Source organism: Mobula hypostoma, chromosome 2, assembly GCF_963921235.1.
Source record: "Mobula hypostoma chromosome 2, sMobHyp1.1, whole genome shotgun sequence".
NCBI classification, from domain to species: Eukaryota; Metazoa; Chordata; class Chondrichthyes; order Myliobatiformes; family Myliobatidae; genus Mobula; species Mobula hypostoma.
In genome coordinates, this window is record NC_086098.1 from 96,647,368 (window position 1) to 96,673,882 (window position 26,515).

Here is a 26,515-nt window from a genome sequence, read left to right on the forward strand (position 1 = left end):
TAGGAGATAAAACTTATGAAGTATATATGGAGTTGTATCCTTGTGCAGTGAGGAGCATACATAGAGTTTGCTAGGAGCATAGATAAGTTTGTGGGAATGAACCTGTTATGTTAATATCTATAGGAGGGAAAATGCTAAAATTTGTAAATAACAGGGAGAAAGTTCCTGAGAATTTACAGAATAGGGGCACTTTGAAAACATTAATCCAAAAGTTTAAAATCAACTTCAGTAGTAAGCAGGTAGCTGATGATCAGAAGCCTAGTGGTCATTTACTAATGTTTCTGCTTTGTAAATTATGAGTTATAAAATTAAGAAATGGAAGAGCAGTTTGCTCAAATAGTTTGTCTATCTTGTGCCATGTAAGGAAATTGTGAGTTACTATTTTGTCAGAACTGAGAAAGTGAGAAAACAAATTTTAACTTGCAGAGAAGTTGGAGAGGAATAGAGAGCAAAAAGGGAATATCTCTGATAGAGTAAAGCCATATGAGTTAATATGGGATTTGGAGGCAGATTTGGCATCTTTGGTTGTTAGGTTTTGCTGATGGGCTGTACTTGAGAGTCAAATCCCTAATAGAGATATTCAGGCTATTTCAAGCTTGAAGGAAGGTAACAAGTAATATGCCACTGAGATTAGTGTTTATGCAGTCTACATTAAGGACTTCTATGAAAAATGTATAGGAAAGTTGTGAAGTTGACTCAAGGGGGTTACAACAGATAATACGTTCACTGAGTGGATAAATATTTGGAAGGTAGGGGAATGCACAGTTGTCCATTGTGGCAGGAATTTTTTTTTAATAACTATTTTGTCTAAATGGTGAGAGCTGGTAGAATATTGTGATAAAGCAGTATCAGCATGTTCTAAAATGTGCTTTGCAAGCAGCTATTATGTGGATATCGGAAATAAATGGATGAATGAACAATGTTATTTAATGTTAATGATATTTAATACAAAAGCTATAAGGCTATGTCTCCATTAAATAAGGCAAAAGTGGGTCTGCATGCAGAGTACTGCATAGAAATTGGTCTTATTAAAAGAAAGTGTGCCAATGCATTAGTGTCAACCAAATAAGGTTTAATAGACTAATACCTAGAGTGGGTGGATTGTATTATGAGGAGAGATTGGACAGACTGATGGCGTAATTCTGCTCCTGTGTCTTATGGGTAAATGGGAATGCAGAAATGTGTTACAGTCAGAGCAACAATAAAATATGGAGGAGCAAGCTTGAGTGGCTGAGTATCATTTTGGTGATCCTAATTTGTACAGTAAAAATAATCTAAAAATGTCCTGCTTATACTTGCTAGAATGTATAAAGTTAATCTGAGACTCGGTTCTGAAAGCAATGTACAGAGTATGTGCTCAGTTCATGCCCTCAGTTTGAAGAGTCAAGAACAGAGTGACATTAAGTTCAAATTCAAGCTTAATTGTCATTCAACCATACACAAAAATATAACCAAACAAAGCAGCGTTTCTTTGGGGCCAAGGTGCAAAACCCAGTACCAACAGTCACACACATCACATATAATTACAATAGCAGTTACTCTGTTATGGTAACAAAAAAAATGTAGCCCAAGTACCTGAGTGTATGGCCTGTAGATTGATGGTGCATAGGATGATTGTCCTAGAGGCATGTTCCTGCAAAAACAAGTGTGTAGCAGTTTCTCATCATACATTAGCGCAGCTGCGAAAAAAACGCACTCAGCTTGTCTTCAAGTGAACACAGGGAACAGTAACGACAGGTGGGACTGGAGTCAGCCGCAACTCACCCTGGATGCCCGCCATGTCACACAACCTCTGGAGTCTCTTCCCCGGGTGACTGCAGCAAACATACCCTGCGGCATGAGGACCTGGTCCGTGCAGTAACCGAGGCCAGGCAGCTCCTCCTCCATCAGTCTTTCCAGTGAACCAGGCTTGCAGTATTCTACATTACCAATGTCCAACAGGGCCTTGTGATCACAAGAAAAATGTCCAAAACAATCATTTGCACCATTTGTTGAATCATGCATCACACCTAACACCTTCCTCCTTGGGTTGTTGTTGCAGGCATCACCAGGATACACAAAAAGTCCAGCTCCACTGCTATCAAGCAACACTCTTGTGGAGACCTGCAGAAGTACTTGACGTCCTTAATATCCAGCAGTACTTGATGTTCTTAATATCCAGTAGTTTATGATCTTGAAATCATAAAAAATGTGAAGGATGAACAATTGCTTCTTTGTTTAGACCCAGAGAGGCTGCTGCGACCAAGCACGCTACCATCTTTCCGGATGTTGTTTTAGTATAAATGTTCAGTCATGTAGCACTGACACGGAGAAATTTCTTCATGGAAATTTTGAGGCAATCCAGTGCTGGAATCAATAAACTTTTGGATACTTTGGGAATTAAGGAATACGAGGGCTGAATAGCCAACTGAATTGAAGCATGGTGTTAAATCATTGCTGGGAAAGGTCAAGGTGTCCTGGTCTCTTTTAATCTGATGTTCTAATTTTGTACTGAAAATACACTTTGGAATTATTACACAGTTCTAGGATTTTTGATTCAGTAATGATAAAGTTTTGGCAGCTTGTTTTCTAATCTAAGTGAATGATTTTCTCATGTCCTTAATCATTTTGCTTGAAATGCACTCCTTTGTGCACCAGTGGTGGAAAGAATTAATATTCAAGATGACAATAATATCTTCTAGACTTCTCAAGAGTGACCTCATGCTTCTTTAAAAGTGGAATGGAATATATTGCACCTATCACTCTTGCTCCACATCATAATGTCTTTCAATCTATCAATCTAAAAAGTCTTTAAACTTAAAAGTGAAAATATATTGTTAACCAATGACAGCATCCAGTTCCACTGTTTCTGAAAGCATGTAGCACACACATCTGAAAACTTACAACAATAACTATCTATTTAAGCATCTTCTTTTCACCAGGATTGTTTCGTTTGTTACAACTAGCTTCATATAAATCTGTAAGAAAGGAAAAGAAGAAAACAGAAATATTTATATTGCATGTGCCACTTTATACTAATTTTAATCTGCTCAAGATACCAAAGGAGAGATTATTCTTGTTCAGATGCTTGTGATTCGTCAAGGGTTTTAGCAAGCGGATTATCCCTTCTGGCATTTTGAGCAAATTAAAATTAGTGTAAACCTATATTTGAATTAAGAATTTTTATTTTATTGTTTTCGGTTCTTAGTTCGCATATGAAATTTGTGGCAGTATTGTAGAAGTTTTGTGTGATTTAATAAAAAAGTGCTTTATTCATTCAACAATTTAATGTTTAATGAAATAACTTTAAAACACGTATTTTAAATGTTAACATGATTTTAAAAAGTACAACCTAACTATTTCTTACTACGAATCTCCAGGCTAGAATTGCCAGATTTGCTGAATGGGCTTTCCATTTCTACATCAGGATTCCAGAGTTGGATTCCCAATGGAATGCTGGGGGGGAATCTCAGCACACTTGAACTCCACTATTGTCCTTGTATGATGGCAAGCAAATAATCGCTGATATTTGTCACTGAGCTCATTCTGGATTTACTTTGTTGTACTAGGTTGTGTCAAGAAACCAACCTCTCCCCTCAATGTCGCAAAACCAAAGGAGCTGGTTGTGGATTACAGGAGGAATGGAGACAGGCTAGCCCCTATTGACATTAATGAATCTAGGGTTGAGAGGGTGAACAGCTTTAAGTTCTTCAGTATAAACATCACCAAGGATCTCACGTGGTCTGTACAAACTGGCTGTGTGGTGAAAAAAGGCTCTTACGCCTCAGACGGTTGAAGAAGTTTGGTATGGGCTGCCAAATCCTAAGAACTGTCTGTAGGGGCACAATTGAGAGCATCCTGACTGGCTACAACATTGCCTGGTGTGGGAACTGCACCTCCCTGAATTGCATGACTCTGCAGAGAGTGGTGCGGACGGCCCAGCACATCTGTAGATGTGAACTTACCATTATTCAGGACATTTACAAAGTTAGGTGTGTAAAAAGGGCCTGAAGGATCACTGGGGACCTGAGTCACCCCTCGCCTCAAACTGTTCCAACTGCTACCATCCAAGAAATGGTACCACAGCATAAAAACCAGGACCAACAGGCACTAGGACAGCTGCTTCTACCGGGCCATCGGACTGCTTAATTCATGCTGATGCAACTGTATTTCTATGTTATATCAACTAACCAGTTGTACATACTATTTATTATAAATTACTATAAATTGCAACATTGCATATTTAGACAGAGACGTAATGTAAAGATTTTTACTCATGTATGTGAAGGATGTAAATAATAAATTCAATTCAATTCAAGACTTAAGGTGGCAGCTAGAAGAGATGAAATATTTCAGAAAGAAGAAGATGGACTGAAAAGAAGAGCATTGTCCTTGAGCTGCCAAAATATGTTGCTCTTCCAAAATAATGCTGTGTGGAGAATAAAGAAATGGTAAAGTTACAATCGTAGATGTGGATATTGAACTCGTATATACTTTTGATACCTTGAAAGAATAAGTTATTGATAGTGTTGCAAAGTCTTTATTGTAACAGTAAGGAACCTCCAGAGAGAAACACACATACTTAGTTGTTCTTTGCTATTATATATGGAGTTGCACTTGCGTATATGGATAATGTTAGAGCGATAGAAGGGCTGGCGAAATGAAAAGGCAGAGATACACCCAGATACATTCAAATTGGCTGTGTAGTTGAGGTTGTAGAGGTGGAAATGTTCCAGGAGGCTGGTGGAGTTCATAAATTTCATACGGCTTGCTAGACTAAGTCCTGAGAATTGAGAATACAACCAAGGGAACTTCCCTAACTCATTGCTTTAAGCATAGGTTATAATAATTAAAGTTAAATTTCTTTCTGAATGGAACAAATTGCAAAGCTTTGGAGCTATACTGGTATTCCTGGGGGAAAAAAGTAGTTTGAGTGGCCAGAAAACATACATTGAGCTGTTGCATGATTTTAAAACAATGTTTTTGAAAGGAAAAGTATGAGAGAGACTGCGTAGTTCGGATAATGCTTGATTGGTTGCATTGATTAGAGGGGCCTGAGCAGTTGTGTGCATGGTATCTATATTCAGGTAACGAGAATTCTTGAGTTAGAAGTTTTTTGCCCAGGTTGGGATAAAAGAAATGATGAAATGGAGTTGGTTCAGTACCAGGTGTTGCATTTTGGGAAGCCAAGTAAGGGCAGGATTTGCACAGCAAATGGTTCGGCGCTAGGAAATGTTTAGACCTATGAGTACAGGTACATGGTTCCCTAAAAGTGATATCACATGTAGACAAGTAGTGAATAATGTTTTTGGAATGGTAGACTTCATTACTCAAGGCACTTCAGTATAGAAGCTAGGATGTTATGTCGCAGTTGTGAGACTGAACTTGGAGTATTGTGTTCAGCTTGGATGCCCTGCTATAGGAAAGGTGCTATTAAACTGAAAAGAGTGCAGAAAAGATTTACAAGGGTATTGCCATGACTTGTGGTACTGAGTTAAAAAGAGGTTGAGCAATTTGGAAACTTTATCATTGGAATGTAAGAGAATAAAAAGTGATCTTATAGAGGTATATAAAATCATGAGGGGCATAGATGGGGTGAATGCACAGTTCCCCCCCCCCCCACAGGGTTGACGAATCAAAAACCAGAAGAGATAGGTTTAAGGTGAGAAGGGAAAGATTTAATAGGAAACTGAAAGAAAACCTTTGAGTGTGGTCCATATATGGAATGAGGTGTTAGAGAAAATGGTTGAGACTGGTACATCAAACACATTTAAAAGGTGCGTGGACAGATAAACGGTTAAGAGGTTCAGAGGGAATACGCCAAATGTGTGAAAATGGGACAAATTTCCAAAATACCAAATTGCCATCATGTTGTAGGGTACATCTCCTGTCATCTGATTTTAAAACTCTTTTGCAGACATTCTAAAGCTGATCTTCCATTTATTTGTGTTTACCAAAATTCTATCTTATCTCCTCTTTTGTCACTTCTTTGCTGAATTATATTAAATCTCACAGTGACTTGCATTTTACAATCTTTGTTCTTGTATAAAATCTTTAAAATCCTCATCCTTTGAATTATCTTTTTGCCTTATTCCTCTCTGTCACAAGAAACTTTTTGTATCACTGTATTTCCCCTTGAACTCTGTGCTCCCTTTGAATCTTGGTTTCTTGATCATAATTGGGCTAATATTCAAATGACCACATTAAATTCTTCTTTCTGAAACCTTGTCATTTATCTTTTTAACATTTAATATCTTGTTTCAAACCCATATTTTTGGTTAGTTCTCTGATAACTGTTTTTGGTGTTGATGTCAGTTTTTTCTTTGATTTTGATTCATCTTTAGGAAGATTGGTTATGTAATAGTCCATAAACTTTACATATTTTTTAATGTTTCTCTGCTTTATTTTTCACTTCCTCTGAAAATTCCACTTCCCTTTTCATATCTGACATCTGGAATGTGGAAGTGGTAAGCTAAGATAGATCTAGTGATGACCGTATAAGAGATCAGGTGAATTGTAAAACTCAGCAATTTTCCCTTCCCAAGGGGAAATGTATTGCCATCAGCAAATTATGTTGACAACAGAATACTAACTTTCCTCAAAAGATCCTTCATGGATAATAAATCCTTGTTTTGATGAGAACAAGTATTGATGGGGTGATATTATATGGTATTACATGGCTTGAAGTGAAGAGTAGATGGGATTATTTTGGGATTCAACAGAGGCAACATCTGGATGTGACTGAGAAGACTGGTTTGGGAAACTTCTTCATGATGTGCCTTGCGCATTACACGCTTGGGCAATCATGGCTCTCCACATCGAATGATCCCTCGCAGTATCAATGATATCTCGCACACTTAGATCTGTTAGTTTTTTCACAGTGTCCATATATTTTCTTCTTTGCGTTCCTCTACCGCGTTTCCCAGGCATACGACTTTGTAATGTAAGGCATTCTATTTCTCCCTTTCTGATGACATGGCCCAGGAATTTAAGTTTTCTCTTATTTAGTGTTCTCATTAAAGATCTTTTTGTATGGGCACGTTGGATTACTGTCTCAGTAGTTATCCTATCTTTATATGATATTTTCAGCAGTCTTCCAAGAAACCACATTTCTGTTGCTTCTGAGTTTCTTTGGAGTTCTAGTGTTGTCATCCATGTTTCAGAAACATACAGCAAGATCGACCAGATGTAACATTTTAGTAGCTTAAGCCTTGTTGTCATAGAAATCTGTTTGTTGGTAAAAATAGGTTTCATTTTTTGGAAGTTGGTTTTGGCAGTGGCAGTTCTTCTTTTTATTTCTACTTCACTTCTAGCATCTTGTGATATAAAACTACCAAGGTAGTTTTGTAATGTAAAAGCTGGTCTTTTGTTCAATCTCTTGGTTACTGATATACCATTGGCAGTTGAGAGTATCCTGCTGTTTTGATATCACCATTTATTTGGGTTTTTTTTTCAGTTGATGGTTAGACCAAAATCTGCACTTGTTTGTATTATTTATCTCAGAGGATTTGTAGGTCTTCTGCAGCACTTGCTATTAGGGTGGTAATCGTCTGCGTATTGTTGATGTTAACACCTCCAATTTTTATCCAATCTAGGTCTTCTATTTCTCTGAGAATCATTTCGCTATAGATATTAAATACTTCTGGTGAGGCAACACATCCCTGTCCAACTCCTCTTTGAATTTTAGTCCAACTGCTTATATTATCATCAATTTTTACCGCCACTGTTTGATTCCAAAATAAATTTTAAAGCAGTTGTTGGTCCCTCTCGTCTAAGTTTAGCGAGAGTTTGAAATAATTTTTCATGGTTGCACTTTGTCGAATGCTTTAGTGAATTCAATAAAACATAAAAAGACATCATTTTGATATTCAATTACTCTTTCTGAAAACATTCGTAGTTTGAAAATTGCGTTCCTAGTTCCTCTATCCTCAATAAACCCATATTGCAATTCAGAAGTTTCTGGCTGGTCTTAACTTATTTTTAATTTGACTCCAAACAATTCTCAACAAAATCTTTATTATCTGACTCATAAGACTGGTTGTTCTATAATTTTTGCAGTCAATAGTTCCAGAAATTTTTGGCAGAGTTATAAATACTGATTTCAAGAGATCATCAGACAATACACCAGACTCTGAAATGGCATTAAACAGTTCAAAAAGAATATTTATGCTCAGATCTTCTCGGGCTTATATCATTTCCACTGAAATTTCATCAGGTCCAGTGGCTTTACCATGTTTCATGCTTTTCATTGCTTTAGTTATTTCTTCTTTCGTAATAGGTGGGTCAGAATTAGGGTGTTTAATACCTGGGGCATCCCCTCTATTATCTTCAAAAAGCTGTTCTATTTACTGAAGCAACACACATCAAAGTTGCTGGCCTGAAACGTCGACTGCGCCTCTTCCTATAGATGCTGCCTGGCCTGCTGTGTTCACCAGCAACTTTGATGTGTGTTGCTTGAATTTCCAGCATCTGCAGAATTCCTGTTGTTTCTATTTACTGAATCCACCTTTCACATACTTTATCTGGATCTGTTAGTATGGATCCATTTGCTGATCTTATGCATCCTGTAGAGGAGGTTATCTTAATTCCAGTAATTTCCTTAATTTTCTTGTGCATTTCTTTGCTGTTGTTAATATGGCCTTCTACTTCATTGCATTTTTGATTCAGCCATTCTTCCTTTACGATACTGCACAATTGTCTGGTCTGTCTGTCTCGCTTTCTGTGTTGTACTTCATTATTCTTCACTAATCTTCTTTGTTCCATCAGACCTAAAATTTCTTGGGTTATCCACCCCTTGTTGATGTGTTGGATTTCATGTACTGGGATTATCTCCTCTGCTGATTGCTGTATAGCATATTTAAATCTGTCCCAAATAGGTGTTGTTTCATTTTCATTGAGGTGTTCTACAGCTATTTTGAATTGTTGCTTAAGTGTGCTATCATTTTTAAGTTTTCCCAACGTATACTCCTTTTTTTTTCCATGTTTCAGTTTCTTTAATTTTGTTTTAATGGTAGCTATTACTGGATGGTGATCTGAACCACAGTCTGCTCCTGGGTAGGCTTTAGAATTTGTGATATTAATTCTAAAGCGTTCATTGATGGTAATGAAATCTATTTGATTACTTGTTCTATCTCCAGGGCTAATCCAAGTACACAACGTACATGAATTGTTTTTATACCAAATATTTTATACCAAGTATACTGCAGAAAGCATTCTTCTAGGGTGCATCACAACCTGGTATAGAAGTTGTCCTGTCCAAGACCGAAAGAAGCTGCAGAAGATCGTGAACACGGCGCAGCACATCACACAAACCAACCTTCCATCTGTGGACTCACTTTACACCGCACGCTGTGGAAGCAGTGCTGCCAGGATAATCAAGGACAAGACCCACCCAGCCAACACACTTTTTGTCCCTCTTCCCTCCAGGAGAAGGTTCAGGAGCTTGAAGACTTGTACGGCCAGATTTGGGAACAGCTTTTTTGCAACGGTGATAAAACTGCTGAACGAATCCTGACCCGGATCTGGGCCGTACCCTCCAAATATCCGGACCTGCCTCTCGGTTTTTTTGCACTACCTTACTTCCCATTTTTCTATTTTCTATTTATGATATATAATTTAAATTTTTAATATTTACTAATTATAACTATTTTTAATATTAAATAATTAATCCACGGAGTGTGAAGCGCAGAATCAAATATCGCTGTGATGATTGTACGTTCTGGTACCAATTGTTTGGCAACAATAAAGTATAAAGTATTGATGATCACTTGATTGTTTCTGACACACCAGTCAGTAAACCTTTCTCCATTTTCATTTTTCTCCCCTAATCCAAAAGGTCCTATGATGTTATCAACCCTTTCCTGTCCAACTTTGGAGTTAAAATCTCCCATGACTAGTTTTATATCCTGAGATTTACATTGCTCATAAGCACTGTGCAGATCTTCATAAAACTTGTTGATATCTTCTTCATCCGCATCATTTGTTGGTGCATAGGCTTGGATTATGCTAATGTTAAAAGGGTTACCCCTTAAATTTTAACTAAAAGCAGCCAGTCGGATATCGCCCAATATCCCATAAGATATTTTGATACTTGTTGGTTTAAAATAATTCCAACTCCATACATATACTGTTGACCTCCAGAATACATTATCAGAGAACTATTCTTAGTGAATTTGCCACTGTCGGTCTATCTAATTTCTGACTGGCCTAAGATGTCAACTTCCAACCTTTTCATTTCATTTAATGTGTTGTCCAACTTTCCTTTCTGGTAAAGTGTACGGATGTTCCATGTAGCTACCCTTAGCCTTTCTCTATTGCTGACGGTCTGGTATCACCTGCAACCCATGACTACCCCTACCGAGCGAGGTATTGTTCTGTTGATTAGAATCAACCCCATTCACGCTGTTGTCTGGTTTCCTTCTTTTGTTTCTTTCCATGATTGACTAGGCAGAAATTATGACAGTGGTTTGCCGTTGCCTTCTGCTGCCGCAGTGCTCATCTAATTAGAACATTTGACCTCTACTGGTGTTCCCAATTGGGAATGATACACTAGACGTCGCCCAACCTTTGCTGTTGTTGTACAAAGACAATCCTCCACCAAAGCTTGGAATCCATCTCCATGCTGCCAAAGACTTCAGTGATTTTAGGTGACACCACCACCATTGGTCTGATTATTTTTCTGGCGCCAAACACTCGCCATAGACAGAGCTGCTTCACCAAGACAGGACCTAAGTCCTATGTGAAGGCGGAGTTGTCTTGGGTGGTAGAAGCTATATAGTTGCTATTGGCATTTCCTGATATTTAGTCAGGACCCAACCACCCCATACACCCCTTGGGAAACTGCTTAGTCATTTAATGCTGGGAAATCAATTTCGTTCATTAGCCGTCTAGATTTTCAATATATCTGATTCTGTAATTGAGCAGTTTACATCTTTGAGGGTCAACCTATCATTCTTTAAATAGAAATTAACAGCAAAATTACATAATTTTTGAGCTTCTGTTATTTTCATGCAATTCAGAGAATATCAGGATTTTTAATAGATATTTGTAATAAATAAGAGCGGTCAAGGTACAAACCAGTATTTCAGTTTTCCTATTGTTCCCTAGAAATTACTTGTCTCAGCCTTAGCAATTGATTTTCTGACTTTCTCGCAGTTTTAAAATCAAACAAATCTGGAAATCCAGAAGCCTGAAATAATAATTGAGAATGTTGGAAATACTCAATGGATCAGGCAGCATTTGTGGAAAGAGAAACAGCATTAACATTTCAGTGCTGATACTTTTGTGTTCCCCTGTGGCCATTCCCCTCAACAACAAGTATACCGCATTGGATACTGTTGGGGGGATGACTTACCTGGGACAAGCTGCAGTAGCCGGATCTCTGGCACTGAGTCTGGCTCTGCAGTGCAGAAGGGAGGGGGAAAAAGAGGAGAGTGGTAGTGATAGGGGACTCGATAGTGAGAGGTGCAGATAGGAGGTTCTGTGGTCGTGACAGAGAATCCAGGATGGTTTGTTGCCTCCCGGGTGCCAGGGTCAAGGATATCTCTGATCGATTGCATGACATTCTGAAGTGGGAGGGTGATCAGCCAGATGTCGTGGTGCACATCGGTACCAATGACATAGCAAGGAAGAGTGAGGAGGTCCTGGAGAGTGAGTATAGAGAGCTTGGTAGGAAGTTGAAAAGCAGGACCTTGAGGGTGGTAATCTCAGGATTGCTACCTGTACTATGTGCCAGTGAGGGTAGGAATAGGATGCTCTGGAGGATGAACAAGTGGCTGAGGAACTGGTGTAGGGGGCAGGGTTTCAGATTTCAGGATCATTGGGACCTCTTCTGGGGCAGGTGGGACCTGTACAAGAGAGATGGGTTACACTTGAACTACAGGGGGACCAATATCCTTTCAGGGAAGTTTGTTAGTGCTATTGGGGAGGCTTTAAACTAGATTTGCAGGGGGATGGGAACCAGAGTGCCAGAGCTGACAGTGTGGCTGGGGTGAAAATAAATGTTGTTAAAAGTTCAAGCAAATCCGCTAATAGAAAGGTTGTGAATGGTGGTAAAAATCTTCTGAGGTGAATATATTTCAATGCTATGAGTATTGCGGGGAAGGCGGATGAGTTGAGGACGTGGATTGACATGTGGAATTATGACGTTATAACAATTAGTGAAACTTGGCTACAGGAGGGGCAGGACTGGCAGCTTAATATTCCAGGGTTCCGATGTTTCAGATATGATCGAGGCAGAGGAATGAAAGGTGGGGGAGTAGCATTGCTTGTTAGGGAAAATATTACAGCAGTGCTCAGGCAGGACAGATTAGAGGGCTTGTCTACTGAGTCCTTATGGGTGGAGCTGAGAAACAGGAAAGGTACGGCCACATTAGTGGGATTGTATTACAGACCACCGAATAGTCAACGAGAATTGGAAGAGCAAATCTGCAGGGAAATAGCAAGCAACTGCAGGAAACATAAAGTTGTGGTGGTAGGGGATTTTAATTTTCCGTATATTGATTGGGACTCCCATACTGTTAGGGGTCTAGATGGTTTAGAGTTTGTAAAACATGTTCAGGAAAGTTTTCTAAATCAATATATAAAGGGACCAACTAGAAGGGATGCAATATTGGATCTCCTGTTAAGAAATGAGTTAGGACAAGTGACGGAAGTCTGTGTCGGGGAGCACTTTGGTTCCAGTGATCATAACACCATTAGTTTCAACTTGATCATGGACAAGGATAGATCTGGTCCTAGGGTTGAGGTTCTTAACTGGAAGAAGGCCAAATTTGAAGAAACGAGAAAGGATCTAAAAAGTGTGGATCGGGACAGGTTGTTCTCTGGCAAGGATGTGATCGGTAAGTGGGAAGACTTCAAAGGAGAAATTTTGAGAGTGCAGAATTTGTATGTTCCTGTCAGGATTAAAGGCAAAGTGAATAGGAATAAGGAACCTTGGTTCTCAAGGGATATTGCAACTCTGATAAAGAAGAAGAGGGAGTTGTATGACATGTATAGGAAGAAGGGAGTAAATAAGGTGCTTGAGGAGTATAAGAAGTGCAAGAAAATACTTAAGAAAGAAATCAGGAGTGCTAAAAGAAGACATGAGGTTGCATTGGCAGTCAAAGTGAAGGATAATCCAAACAGCTTTTACAGATATATTAAGAGCAAAAGGATTGTAAGGGATAAAACTGGTCCTCTTGAAGATCAGAGTGGTCGCCTATGTGTGGAACCAAAGGAAATGGGGGAGATCTTAAATAGGTTTTTTGCGTCTGTATTTACTAAGGAAACTGGCATGAAGTCTATGGAATTAGGGGAAACAAGTAGTGAGATCATGGAAACTGTACAGATTAAAAAGGAGGAGGTGCTTGCTGTCTTGAGGAAAATTAAAGTGGATAAATCCCCGGGACCTGACAGGGTGTTCCCTCAGACCTTGAAGGTGAAGGAGACTGGTGTTGAAATTGCGGGGGCCCTGGCAGAAATATTTAAAATATTGCTGTCTACAGGTGAGGTGCCGGAGGATTGGAGAGTGGCTCATGTTGTTCCGTTGATTAAAAAAGGATTGAAAAGTAATCCGGGAAATTATAGGCCGGTAAGTTTAACGTTGGTAGTAGGTAAGTTATTGGAGGGAGTACTAAGAGACAGAATCTACAAGCATTTGGATAGACAGGGACTTATTAGGGAGAGTCAACATGGCTTTGTGCGTGGCAGGTCATGTTTGACCAATCTATTGGAGTTTTTCGAGGAGGTTTCCAGGAAAGTGGATGAAGGGAAGGCAGTGGATATTGTCTACATGGACTTCAGTAAGGCCTTTGACAAAGTTCCGCATGGGAGGTTAGTTAGGAAAATTCAGTCGCTAGGTATACATGGAGAGGTGGTAAATTGGATCAGATATTGGCTCAATGGAAGAAGCCAAAGAGTGGTAGTAGAGAATTGCTTCTCCGAGTGGAGGCCTGTGACTAGTGGTGTGCCACAGGGATCAGTGCTGGGTCCATTGTTATTTGTCATCTATATCAGTGATCTGGATGATAATGTGGTAAATTGGATCAGCAAATTTGCTGATGATACAAAGATTGGAGGTGTAGTAGACAGCGAGGAAGGTTTTCAGAGCCTGCAGAGGGACTTGGACCAGCTGGAAAAAATGGGTTGAAAAATGGCAGATGGAATTTAATGCAGACAAGTGTGAGGTATTGCACGTTGGTAGGATAAACCAAGGTAGAACATACAGGGTTAATGGTAAGGCACTGAGGAGTGCAGTGGAACAGAGGGATCTGGGAATACAGATACAAAATTCCCTAAAAGTGGCGTCACAGGTAGATAGGGTCGTAAAGAGTGCTTTTGGTACATTGGCCTTTATTAATCGAAGTATTGGGTATAAGAGTTAGAATGTTATGATGAGGTTGTATAAGGCATTGGTGAGGCCGAATCTGGAGTATTGTGTTCAGTTTTGGTCACCAAATTACAGGAAGGATATAAATAAGGTTGAAAGAGTGCAGAGAAGGTTTACAAGGTTGTTGCCGGGACTTGAGAAACTCAGTTACAGAGAAAGGTTGAATAGGTGAGGACTTTATTCCCTGGAGCGTAGAAGAATGAGGGGAGATTTGATAGAGGTATATAAAATTATGACGGGTATAGATAGAGTGAATGCAAGCAGGCTTTTTCCACTGAGGCAAGGGGAGAAAAAAACCAGAGGACGTGGGTTAAGGGTGAGGGGGGAAAAGTTTAAAGGGAACATTAGCGGGGGCTTCTTCACACAGAGAGTGGTGGGAGTATGGAATGAGCTGCCAGACGAGGTGGTAAATGTGGGTTCTTTTTTAACATTTAAGAATAAATTGGACAGATACATGGATGGGAGGTGTATGGAGGGATATGGTCCGTGTGCAGGTCAGTGGGACTAGGCAGAAAATGGTTCGGCACAGCCAAGAAGGGCCAAAAGGCCTGTTTCTGTGCTGTAGTTTCTATGGTTCTGTGGTTTTCATTAGAACAGCAAAAGGAAGAAAACAAGTTAGTTTTAAGTTACAGATAGGGTGATGGTGTTGGGGGGGCATTGCTCTGGATAGTACAAAGTAAATGCATGTGACATAATATGGTTGATGGTTCACTGTGGGATATGAGAGAAAACAAACAAATATATAATTCTGTGATATCAAGGTCAGAGCTGAGGGTAGCATCTGGCAGATTAGACTATCAGTAAAGAGAAAAACAGTTATTTTATGGAAGCTTGAGGGGTAGAGATAGGAAAACGCAAGCAGGCTTTTTCTAATGATGTTGGGTGGGACTACAACCAGAGGTCAGGGGTGAATGATGAAAGGTGAAAACTTTAAGTTTAGCATGGAGTAGGTAGGCTGAAAGGCCTGTTTCTGTGCTGTACATTTCTATGACTCTAAATCAGCCTCATCATCTCTGCATGTTGCAGCCTTCTAAACTCAATGTCATATTAAGTAATTTCAGTTAACTTTGTCTATAAAAGATCTGGCTGGTTTTGCTGAAGTTTATACAACTTTAAGATTAATAGTTTTTCTTTCTCAGTTTGTGAGGTGGCAATTTCATCTTGGGATTTATGATTGACTTCTGTATGTTCTAATAACTAGACTAGAGATTCTCAATGGCAGCCAAAATGCGCTTTTTCTGCTTGAGTGACCAGGGGCCAAGAGTCACTGTGGATGTTGCATTTCTCAAGGGGGTGCTTTAAGGACATCCTGTTTCCTCTGTTTGCTGTTTACTTCCCACGAAGGAGCTTGTTTCAGGTATCTGGTATCAAACGTGGGAATGAGGTGACCTGGCAAGCAGAACCAACCAAGTGCAGTTCACCAGGATGTTGCCTGGAATGTAGCATTTGGAGGGAAAACTCAAGAAGCAGGGTTTGTCTTTCTTTCTTTCTTTCTTTCTTTTTTTGGCATGTGCATGCGCGTCTGTGCGTCCGTGATGATGTTGTTTTCTCAGCTTTTACAAGGCGCAGAGCGAGAGAGATTGGCGCGCCACTCCTCACACAGACATTTTCCCAGTATTTTTCCCTTTTATTTTACGAGATCGAGTTGTGATCTCGACACGGTTGGAAAGCGTACTCGGGAGCAGACCCGACTGGTTTCGGACCCGGCAACCTCCACTCCCGGGTCCAGCGCCGATGTCATTGCGCCACCAGCTGGCCCTGGGTTTGTTTTTCTTAGAGCAGAAGGAGTTAAAATGGGATACGATTGAGCCATGTCAAATTATGAGGGGTATAGATATTCCTTTATCAGAGGTGACTAGAAGTAAATGACATAAATTTAGGATAAGGGTAAAGAGATTATTCAGGATCTGAAGGGAGCTCTTCTCAGTGGTGAGTACTTGGAATGCACTGCCAGAGACAGTGGTGTAAGTAGTCATTGAATGATGTAGCAGATTGAACTGGTACATTGGCCTGCTGCTCCTGTTTCTTAGATTTTTTAATGAAATTCTTTTGCAATATATTTTCTAGTTTTATTCTTTCTTGTAACAACTTTTCATTGCTAATTCTGTTAGTTTGCCACATTTGTTTAGTGTTTTACAAACACTTGCTCTTATATACATATCCTATCTTGATCACATACATTGCTTCTCGAATTCAAGATCTGCCGATGCTGGAAATCCACAGTAGTACATACAAAGTGCTGGAGGAACTCAGCAGGTCAGGCAGCATATACGGAGAAAAATAAAAGGTTTAGCAATAACATGTTTTGGGCCAAGACACTTCAGGAGGACTGGAAAGGAAGGGAAAAGAAGCTAGAATACCTATCACTCCATGAGATTCCACATCCTGCATGTCATTCCACAACTTCCACCATCTTCAACAGGATCCTACCATTAAACATGTCATTACCTCCCTCCCACTCGCTGCTTTCCATGGGGACCGTTCTCTCTGTGACTCCCTTTTCACTTGTCCCATCCCACTGATCTTCTTGGCACTTAACCCTGCAAGTGAGACAAGTGTGACACCTGCCCACTTACCTCCCCCGTACCACAATTCAGAGCCCCAAACTGTCTTTCCGGGTCAGACAACATTTCACCTGCGAGTCTTTTGGGGTCATCTACTATATCTGGCACTCCCAGTGTGGACTCCTGTACATTGGTGATATCCAATGCAGATTCAGGGACTGCAACTGGCAGAATTTCCCAGGTACAACCGTTTTAATTACATTGTCCATTCCCATTCCTACATGTCGGTATATAGCCTCCTCTACTGCCACAATGATGCCACTCTCTGGTTGTAGAAGCAACACCTCAGATTCCTTCTGTGTAGTCTGCCATCTGACGGTATGAACATAGATTTCTCTAACTTCTGATAAGTCCCTCTTCTCTCTTTTTCCATTCCCCATTCTGGCACCGCATTTACTCTTTTCCTCACCTACCTCTTGTGCCCCTCCTGCTTCCCTTTCTCCCATGGTCCACTGTCCTATCAGATTCCTTTTGCTTCTTCCCTTTGCATTCTCCACTTACCTCCTCCCAGTTTCTTACTTACATATCACCTGCTATCTTGTACTACTTCCCCTCCCTCTGACCTTATTCTGGTTTCTTCCTCTTTTCTTTTCAGTCCTAATGAAGGGTCTTGGCCCAAGACATTGACTGTTTATTCCTCTCCATAGATGCTGCCTGACCTGTTGAGTTTCTCCAGAATTTTGTGTGGGCTATATTGTTTCTTGCACTTGTTAATTTTTTTGTGCATTTGGAGTTTTTCATGCATATGTTCTCTTAATCTTTCCTTGAAACATTATTTTGCTGTGTGTTTAAAATACAAATCTGGTATGTTTGTTTAAAAGTTAACAGGTGATGTACACCCACTCGTGTTATTTTTTTTAAATAACTGCTTTCCAAGTCTAATAAGTGTGTTGCTGATTCTTAAAACCATATTGAGAAGCAAAATGCTGCAGATACTGGAAATCTGAAAATGAATGTCAGTTTAATTCTGCTCATTTAAGAATATAAAGCATTATATTTTACCATCATATTCTTCGATTAATTTTAATTGAATTTGCATATTGGACTCTGAAACTTTCTTTTCATAGTTGAGTACAGTGTCAGCTGATAATCAAATAACTTTGGTGTATCTTCCAGCAAGCTAATGAGAATCAAGCAGGAATTTCTTTAACTTTCTGTTATATGAGCCCTTTAATTCATTATGTACAAAAATATTCATAGACTGTCTTTAACTTCTGGGTGAAGATCATTCTACAGATTTAATCATTATCACATTTATTGTGTTCCAGATTTTGTAATGTGCTTAAAACAGCAATCATGAAGCACCAAAAAGAAAAAAATTGTTGGCAATGTTCATGATACCCCCAAAAGTGACTAAACCAAGGTAAATTTAATATTAGAATTATATTCTTGATGCCTGAATTTTGTTGTTTTTTTTCATTGGTAATCAAAATTGTTGCTCTTTTATAGATAATCATGGTGCTGTCCTAAATGTTTTGGAATTTTCTAAAATAAAAAGATGACGGAGGTGCAAGCAACAGTGGAATTCTCTGTTGAATTACACAAGTTTTATAATGTGGACCTTTTCCAGAGAGGGTAATTACTCTTCAAACAACTTCTTTTTGCACACTGGATAGTACGAAATGTTTGTTCGTTTTAAAATTCTATTAAAACGAGTTGATTATTGTAGAAAGCAGTTATGAGATAGTTTGATTAAAGATCAAGTTAAATATAGTCTGTTGCCGTGGTGCTAGAATTAGTTAAAATATCGGTTGTCTACCCAATGTTTAATGAGGTAAAATCTGAAGCGGTCATAAAGTCAAAGTCAGTAGATACTAAGTTTATTAGACCATAAAACAAGTGCAGAGTTATGCCATTTGTCCTATCGGGCCTGCTCTGCCATTTGATCATTCCAATTTGTGTTCTCTGATTTCTTCTTAAAATCATAATACATTGATATATTTACATCTGCAGGTTTTACCAGATACGTGCAACAATGAAGTTGCCTCCCAGAGTTCCTCATAAGTTGGAGGCAAGTCTACTGAATCCAGCAGGTAAGGAAAATGAAAGCCATTTTATTATTTAGGAACAGCCATACTGTTGTTGATAAACTCGAGATTCTGCAGATACAGGAAATCCAGAGTAACACCAATAAAGTGCAGGAGGAACTCGGCAGGTAAGGCAGCATCCATGAAGAGGAATAAACAGTCAACATTTTGGGCTGAGACCCTTTATCAGGACTTGGTTGTTAGACTAGTGTTGATTTGTGTGAACTGTCAAGAATTTGTTTGATTACTTTCTTCTATGAATATTCCAAGTTAAATACATATTGTCTTAGTTAAACAGCTTACAGATTTTCAAATTGGAAATGATGATTGAAGTGTTTAAAATGGTTTAATCTTTGCAACAAAGCAATATATTGGCTTGACATGACATTCTATCTTCCAAGGTCAAAGAAACTCCTGGGACTTTGCCCTAGACTTGTTAACATCTCAGTACCTTTTTGGTCCAAAATTTCCTTTCTCGTGTTGTTAAGTCAGGGTAACAGATTTCAGGGTGTCATGCTGATTCGACACTCATAATAAGTTCATTAATTTATTTTTTTTTAAATGATTATCCTTGTAGTATTTGAATAATTTTAGACATGATTGACAAATGTGTAATTCTCAGGCGGTAATACCATGACTTTGAACTTACGGAGACACAAGAATTCAGAGCAGAAAACAAACTGCTTTACAAGGTGATCTAAATTAATTACAAACATAAAACACACAATAATTGATTGCATAAGATTCCTTATCTTAACGTAGCAGTGGTCTAGTGGGTTGGGACGTCTGATGCTGCAGGTTATATGCTGATGGTAATTGAGCAGGGTTTTCTTCAAACAAGTCTAGTTTAAGTCTCTGACTATGGTTGAAATGCGTTAGGATAAACTATTACTTGTTTGGAGACGGCATCATGCAGTATCTCAAGTGCTTGGTTATAGCTGGCCGCTGGTGGTATGTAAACTACGGTCAGGATTACGGAGGAGAACTCTCTAGGTAAATAGAATAGGCGACATAAGATCAATAGGCGTGTTCAAGGTTTGTTCGACACGAGTTTGTGAAAACTGCCATGTTGGAGCACCAGCAAGAGTTTAACATGAAACACACTCCTCCATCTTTTGCCTTTTCCGAATCAGCAGTTCAATCCATTCTCTAAACTGAGAAGCCTTCTGGCCTGATCACTGTATCTGGTGTGCTGGGAGAAAGTCATGTCTCATACAGACACAGAACGTAACAATCCTTCAAATCCCTCCAATACAGCAATTATGCTCTCAGGTCCCCAATTTTGTTTTCTCGTGGTTGCACATTTGCTAACAATTTTATTTATTTCTATAGATAATGCCTGATTTGCTGAGCATTTTGTGTGTGTTGCTTAAGATTTCCAGCGTCTACAGAATTTGTGATTTGTTGGTTGGGGAAAAGTAGATATTTAAATCCCTGTAGATCCCTTTATGTATTTGTCCCTCATGGTACTGAACCATTTTAGTATTATTACAACTCAGTTAGTTGTTAATTATTCAGTCATTCACTTGGTTTGTGTCTCACATGTGATGAAATATATTCAGAGAATCAAGGTATATTGCTAAATAGTTATAATCTTTAAATCAACTCATTCATAGCTCTGCCACCCATATCCTAGCTTGAGTGTTTTAGAAACATTGAAAACCTACAGCACAATACATGACCTTGGGCCCACAAAGCTGTGCAGAACATGTTCTTACCTTAGAAATTATCTCGGGTTACCCATAGCCCTCTATTTTTCTGAGCTCTATGTATCTGTCCAGGAGTCTCTTATAAGACCCTGTCGTATCTGCCTCCACCACCATCGCCGGCAACCCATTCCACACACTCACGACTCTGTACTTAACCCTGACATCTCCTCTGTGCCTACTTCCAAGCACCTTAAAACTGTATCCTCTTGTGCTAGACATTTCAGCCCTGGGAAAAAGCCTCTGACTGTCCACACGATCAGTGCCTCTCATCATCTTATACACCTCTATCAGGTCACCTCTCATCCTCCATTGCTTCAAGGAAAAGAGGCTGAGTTCACTCAACCTATTCTCATAAGGCATGCTCCCCAATCCAGGCAACATCCTTGTAAATCTCCTCTGCTCCCTTTCTATGGTTTCCACATCCTTTCTATAGTGAGGCATCCAGAACTGAGCACAGTACTCCAAGTGGGGTCTGACCTCTTGGCTCCTAAACTCAATCCCATGATTGATGAAGGTCAATGCACCGTATGTTTTCTTAGCCACAGAGTCAACCTGCACAGCAGCTTTGAGTGTCCTATGGACTCGGACCCCAAAATCCCTCTGATCCTCCACATTGCCAGGAGTCTAACCATTAATACTATATTCTGCCATCATATTTGACCTGCCAAAATGAATCACCTCACACTTATCTGGGTTGTACTCCATCTGCCACTTCTCAACCCAGTTTTGCATCCTGTCGATGTCCCACTGTAACCTTTGACAGCCCTCCACAGGATCCACAACACCCTCAACCTTTGTGTCATCAGCAAATTTACTAACCCATCCCACCACTTCCTCATCCAGGTCATTTATAAAAATCACAAAGTGTAGGGGTCCCAGAACAGATCCTGAGGCACACCACTGGTGACTGACCTCCATGCAGAATATGACCCATCTACAACCACTATCTGCCTTCTGTGGGCAAGCCAGTTCTCGATCCACAAAGCAATGGATCCTTGGATCCCATGCCTCCTTACTTTCTCAATAAGCCTGGCATGGGGTACCTTGTCAAATGCCTTGCTGAAATCCATATACACTAAATCTATTGCTCTACTTCCATCAATGTGTTTAGTCACATCCTCACAACCTGCCTTTCAGAAAGCCATGCAGACTATTCCCAATCATATTATGCCTCTCTAAATGTTCATAAATCCTGCCTGTCAGGATCTTCTCCATCAGCTTAGCAGCCACTGAAGTAAGACTCACTGATCTATAATTTCCAGGGCTATCCCTACTCCCTTCCTTGAATAAGGGAACAACATCTGCAACCCTCCAATCTCCAGAACCTCTCACTTCCCCATTGATGATGCAAAGATCATCGCCAGAGGGTCAGCAATCTCCTCCCTCGCCTCCCACAGTAGTCTGGGGAACATCTCGTTCCGTCCTGGTGACTTATTCAACTTGATGCTTTCCAAAAGCTCCAGCACATCCTCTTTCTTAATATCTACATGCTCAAGCTTTTCAGTCCACTTTAAGTCATCCCTACAATAGCCAAGATCCTTTTCCGTAGTGAATACTGATGCAAAGTACTTATTAAGTACCTCTGCTATTTCCTCCTGTTCCATACGCACTTTTCCACTGTCACATTTGATTGGTCCTATTCTCTCACGTCTTATCCTCTTGCTCTTCACATAGTTGTAGAATGCCTTGGGGTTTTCCTTAATCCTGTCCACCAAGGCCTTCCCATGGCCCCTTTTGGCTCTCTTAATTTCATTCTCAGGCTCCTTCCTGTTCGCCTTATAATCTTCTAGATCTCTATTATTACCTAGTTTTTTGAACCTTTCGTAAGCTCTTCTTTTCTTGACTAGACTTACAACAGCCTTTGTACACCACGGTTCCTGTACCTTACCATCCTTTCCTGTCTCATTGGAACGTACCTATGCAGAACTCCACGCAAATATCCCATGAACATTTGCCACATTTCTTCCGTACTTTTCCCTGAGAACATCCGTTCCCAATTTATGCTTCCATGTTCCTTCCTGATAGTCTTATATTTCCCCTTACTCCAATTAACCACTTTCCTAGCTTGTCTGTTTCTGTCCTCCCTCCAGTGCTATGGTAAAAGAGATAGAATTGTGATCACTATCTCCAAAATGCTCTCCCACCAAGAGATCTGACGCCCGACCAGGTTCATTTCCCAATACCAGATCAAGTACAGCCTCTCCTCTTGTAGGTTTATCTACATATTATGTCAAGAAACCTTCTTGATCACACCTAACAAACTTCACCCCATCTAAACTCCTCGCTTTAGGGACATGCCAATCAATGTTTGGGAAATTAAAATCTCCCACCACGACAACCCTGTTATTATTACACCTTTTCAGAATCTGTCTCCCTATCTGCTCCTTGATGTCCCTGTTATAATTGGATGGTCTATATATTAAAAAAAAAACACCCAGTAGAGTTATTGACCCCTTCCTGTTCCTAACTTCCACCCACAGAGACTCTGTAGACAATCCCTCCATGTCTTCCCCTTCTTTTCTGCAGCCATGACACTACCTCTGATCAACAGTGCCACGCCCCCACCTCTTTTGCCTCCCTCCCTCCCTGTCCTTTCTAAAGCTTGGCGCTCGGAGTAACCGGTCTCTGTAATAGCCACAACATCATAGCTCCAAGTACTGCTCCGCACTGTAAGCTCATCTGCCTTGTTCATAATACTCCTTAAAATAGACACATCTCAAACCATCGTTCTGAGTGCATCCCTCCTCTATCACCTGCCTATCCTCCCTCTCGCACTGTTTTGTTCAATCATCCTGCATTGGTTCCTGGTGTAGCCACATCTCAATTTAAAATTTTCATCATACTTCACAAATTTTTGCTGGCCCTTCACTCTAAGGAGAATATTGCTGGCCAATCAATCTTGTGCAAATCCCTGTCCAATGGCATCAAAATTAGCCTTGCCTCAATTTAGGACTTAAGTTATGAACCAGTCCAGTCTTTTTCTTTCGCTATTTTAGAACTAATAGAATTATTGTCACTGATCTCAAAGTTCTTTCCTATTGACATATCAGCCACTTGCTCAGTTTCATTTTCTAGCGGTAATTGAGTGTTGTCTCTTTTCAAGTAGGGTTATTTACATATCGCTTGAGAAAACTTTCTTGAATATATTTAAACAATTTTGTCCCATCTAATTCCTAAGTACTACGGCAGTCCCAAACAATATTAGGGAAGCTAAAAGCATCTACATTTAATACTATTATTCCGCCACCTGGATGTGATCTCCCTACGTATTTGGTCCTCTCATTCCCCTAATCAATACTGCAGCTGTCTGTCTCTCTCTTACCTCAAACTTTATCATACATGTAATATCTGAATCCTGGAATATTGAATGGCTATTCCTGCCCAATCTTCAACTATGTTTCTGTAGTAACTATAATATCACAATCCCATGTGCCTTGCATGTCAGCCGCCTTGTGTTAAAATAAATGCAGTTTTACTTGTCAAATCTACCAAGCTCCCTGTTTGCCCTGCTTGTTGGACTTACTTGCTTTAAGCTCTATAAATTCCTCAACTTTCTCATCTACTTTGCGTCTCACCCCTTGACATACTAGGTTAAACCTTTCCAAGTTGTTCCAGTAAATCTTGCCAGAAGGATATTGGTCCCACTTGTCCATCTTGTGCTGATCGCCTCTGCCCCAAAAGAGGTCCCAATGGTTGGAAAACATGAATCTTACAACCCTTCGGATCTTGCTCTTTAACTTTCTGCCTTGTTCCTTGTATTGACTCCCTTTTTCTACCCTTGCTGTTGCTGTCGAGTGTACAATAAACTGTGCCCCCTCACCCTTAAGACTTTCCTGATGCAAAGAATATTTATGAACTGCCAACAAAGGTTGTGGAAAGAGAATTAATAACTTCAAGAGAAAGTTGGGTAGATTCTTTTTAGATTAGATTAGATTCAACTTTATTGTCATTGTGCCGAGTAGAGATACAAAGCTAATGAAATGCAGTTAGCATCTAACCAGAAATGCAAAGAATAGTGTTATTTACAAAAGAGAGAATGATTTTCATGGCTAAAGGAACAAAAGCAGGGTAATGGGATTGAGGGGCAATTTTTCTAGATGTTGGCCTGGATTTGATGAACTGAAAGAACATAGAACATAGAATAGCACAGCACATTACAGGCCCTTCGGCCCACAATGTTGTGCCGACCCTCAAACCCTGCCTCCGATATAACCCCCCACCTTAAATTCCTCCATATACCTGTCTAGTAGTCTCTTAAACTTCACCAGTGTATCTGCCTCCACCACTGACTCAGGCAGTGCATTCCACGCATCAACCACTCTCTGAGTAAAAAAACCTTCCTCTAATATCCCCCTTGAACTTCCCACCCCTTACCTTCAAGCCATGTCCTCTTGTATTGAGCAGTGGTCCCCTTGTGAAGAGGCGCTGGCTATCCACTATTCTTCTTAATATCTTGTACACCTCTATCATGTCTCCTCTCATCCTCCTACTCTCCAAAGAGTAAAACCCTAGCTCCCTTAATCTCTGATCATAATGCATACTCTCTAAACCAGGCAGCATCCTGGTAAATCTCCTCTGTGCCCTTTCCAATACTTCCACATCCTTCCTATAATGAGGCGACCAGAATTGGACACAGTACTCCAAGTGTGACCCAACCAGAGTTTTACAGAGCTGAATCATTACATCACAACTCTTAAACTCTATCCCTCAACTTATGAAAGCTAACACCCCATAAGCTTTCTTAACTACCCTATCTACCTGTGAGGCAACTTTCAGGGATCTGTGGACATGTACCCCCAGATCCCTCTGCTCCTCCACACTACCAAGTATCCTGACATTTACTTTGTACTTTGCCTTGGAGTTTGTCCTTCCAAAGTGTACCACCTCACCCTTCTCTGGGTTGAACTCCATCTGCGACTTCTCAGCCCACTTTTGCATTCTATCAAAGTCTCTCTGCAATCTTCGACAATCCTCAACACTATCTACAACACCACCAACCTTTGTGTCATCTGCAAACTTGCCAACCCACCCTTCTACCCCCACATCCAGGTCGTTAATAAAAATCACGAGAAGTAGAGGTCCCAGAACAGATCCTTGTAGGACACCACTAGTCACAGCCCTCCAATCTGAATATACTCCGTCCACCATGACCCTCTGCCTTCTTCAGGCAAGCTAATTCTGAATCCACCTGGCCAAACTTCCCTGGATCCCATGCCTTCTGACTTTCTGAATAAGCCTACTGTGTGGAACCTTGTCAAATGCCTTACTAAAATCCATGTAGATCACATCCACTGCATCTATATGCCTGGTCACCTCCTCAAAGAACTTTATCAGGCTTGTTAGACACGATCTGCCCTTCACAAAACCATGCTGACTGTCCCTGATCAGACCATGATTCTCTAAATGCCCACAGATCCTATCTCTAAGAATCTTTTCCAACAGCTTTCCCACCACAGACGTAAGGCTCACTGGTCTATAATTACCCGGACTATCCCTACTACCTTTTTTGAACAAGGGGACAACATTCTCCTCTCTCCAATCCTCCTGTACCATTCCCGTAGACAATGAGGACATAAAGATCCTAGCCAGAGGCTCAGCAATCTCTTCCCTCGCTGACAGAAAGAGCTTCTTCCTGTTCTGTTCTTATACTTTATATTATCCTCTCCATGTCATGACCATTGTAAAATATTGTGCTTAAAGCAGCTGCTGTTTATCAACATTTGAAAGGAATACTGTAGAGGAAGCAACACACATAAAAGTTGCTGGTGAACGCAGCAGGCCAGGCAGCATCTCTAGGAAGAGGTGCAGTCGACGTTTCAGGCCGAGACAACTTCGTCAGGACTAACTCAGGACGAAGGGGCTCGGCCT

At 40.2% G+C, this 26,515-nt stretch overlaps 1 protein-coding gene across 3 annotated transcripts in view; it reads left to right on the forward strand.

The window, feature by feature from the left end:
* fam135a (family with sequence similarity 135 member A) overlaps positions 1 to 26,515 on the forward strand; it is a 122,662-nt gene that overhangs the window by 12,327 nt on the left and 83,820 nt on the right. For all 3 annotated transcript variants that reach the window (XM_063040282.1, XM_063040284.1, XM_063040283.1), the window contains exons 2-4: positions 18,180 to 18,274; positions 18,361 to 18,486; positions 18,865 to 18,944. In XM_063040282.1, coding sequence (XP_062896352.1) covers positions 18,410 to 18,486; positions 18,865 to 18,944 — 157 coding nt within the window. In that variant the 5' untranslated portion in view covers positions 18,180 to 18,274; positions 18,361 to 18,409. The remainder of the gene's footprint in view (positions 1 to 18,179; positions 18,275 to 18,360; positions 18,487 to 18,864; positions 18,945 to 26,515) is intronic.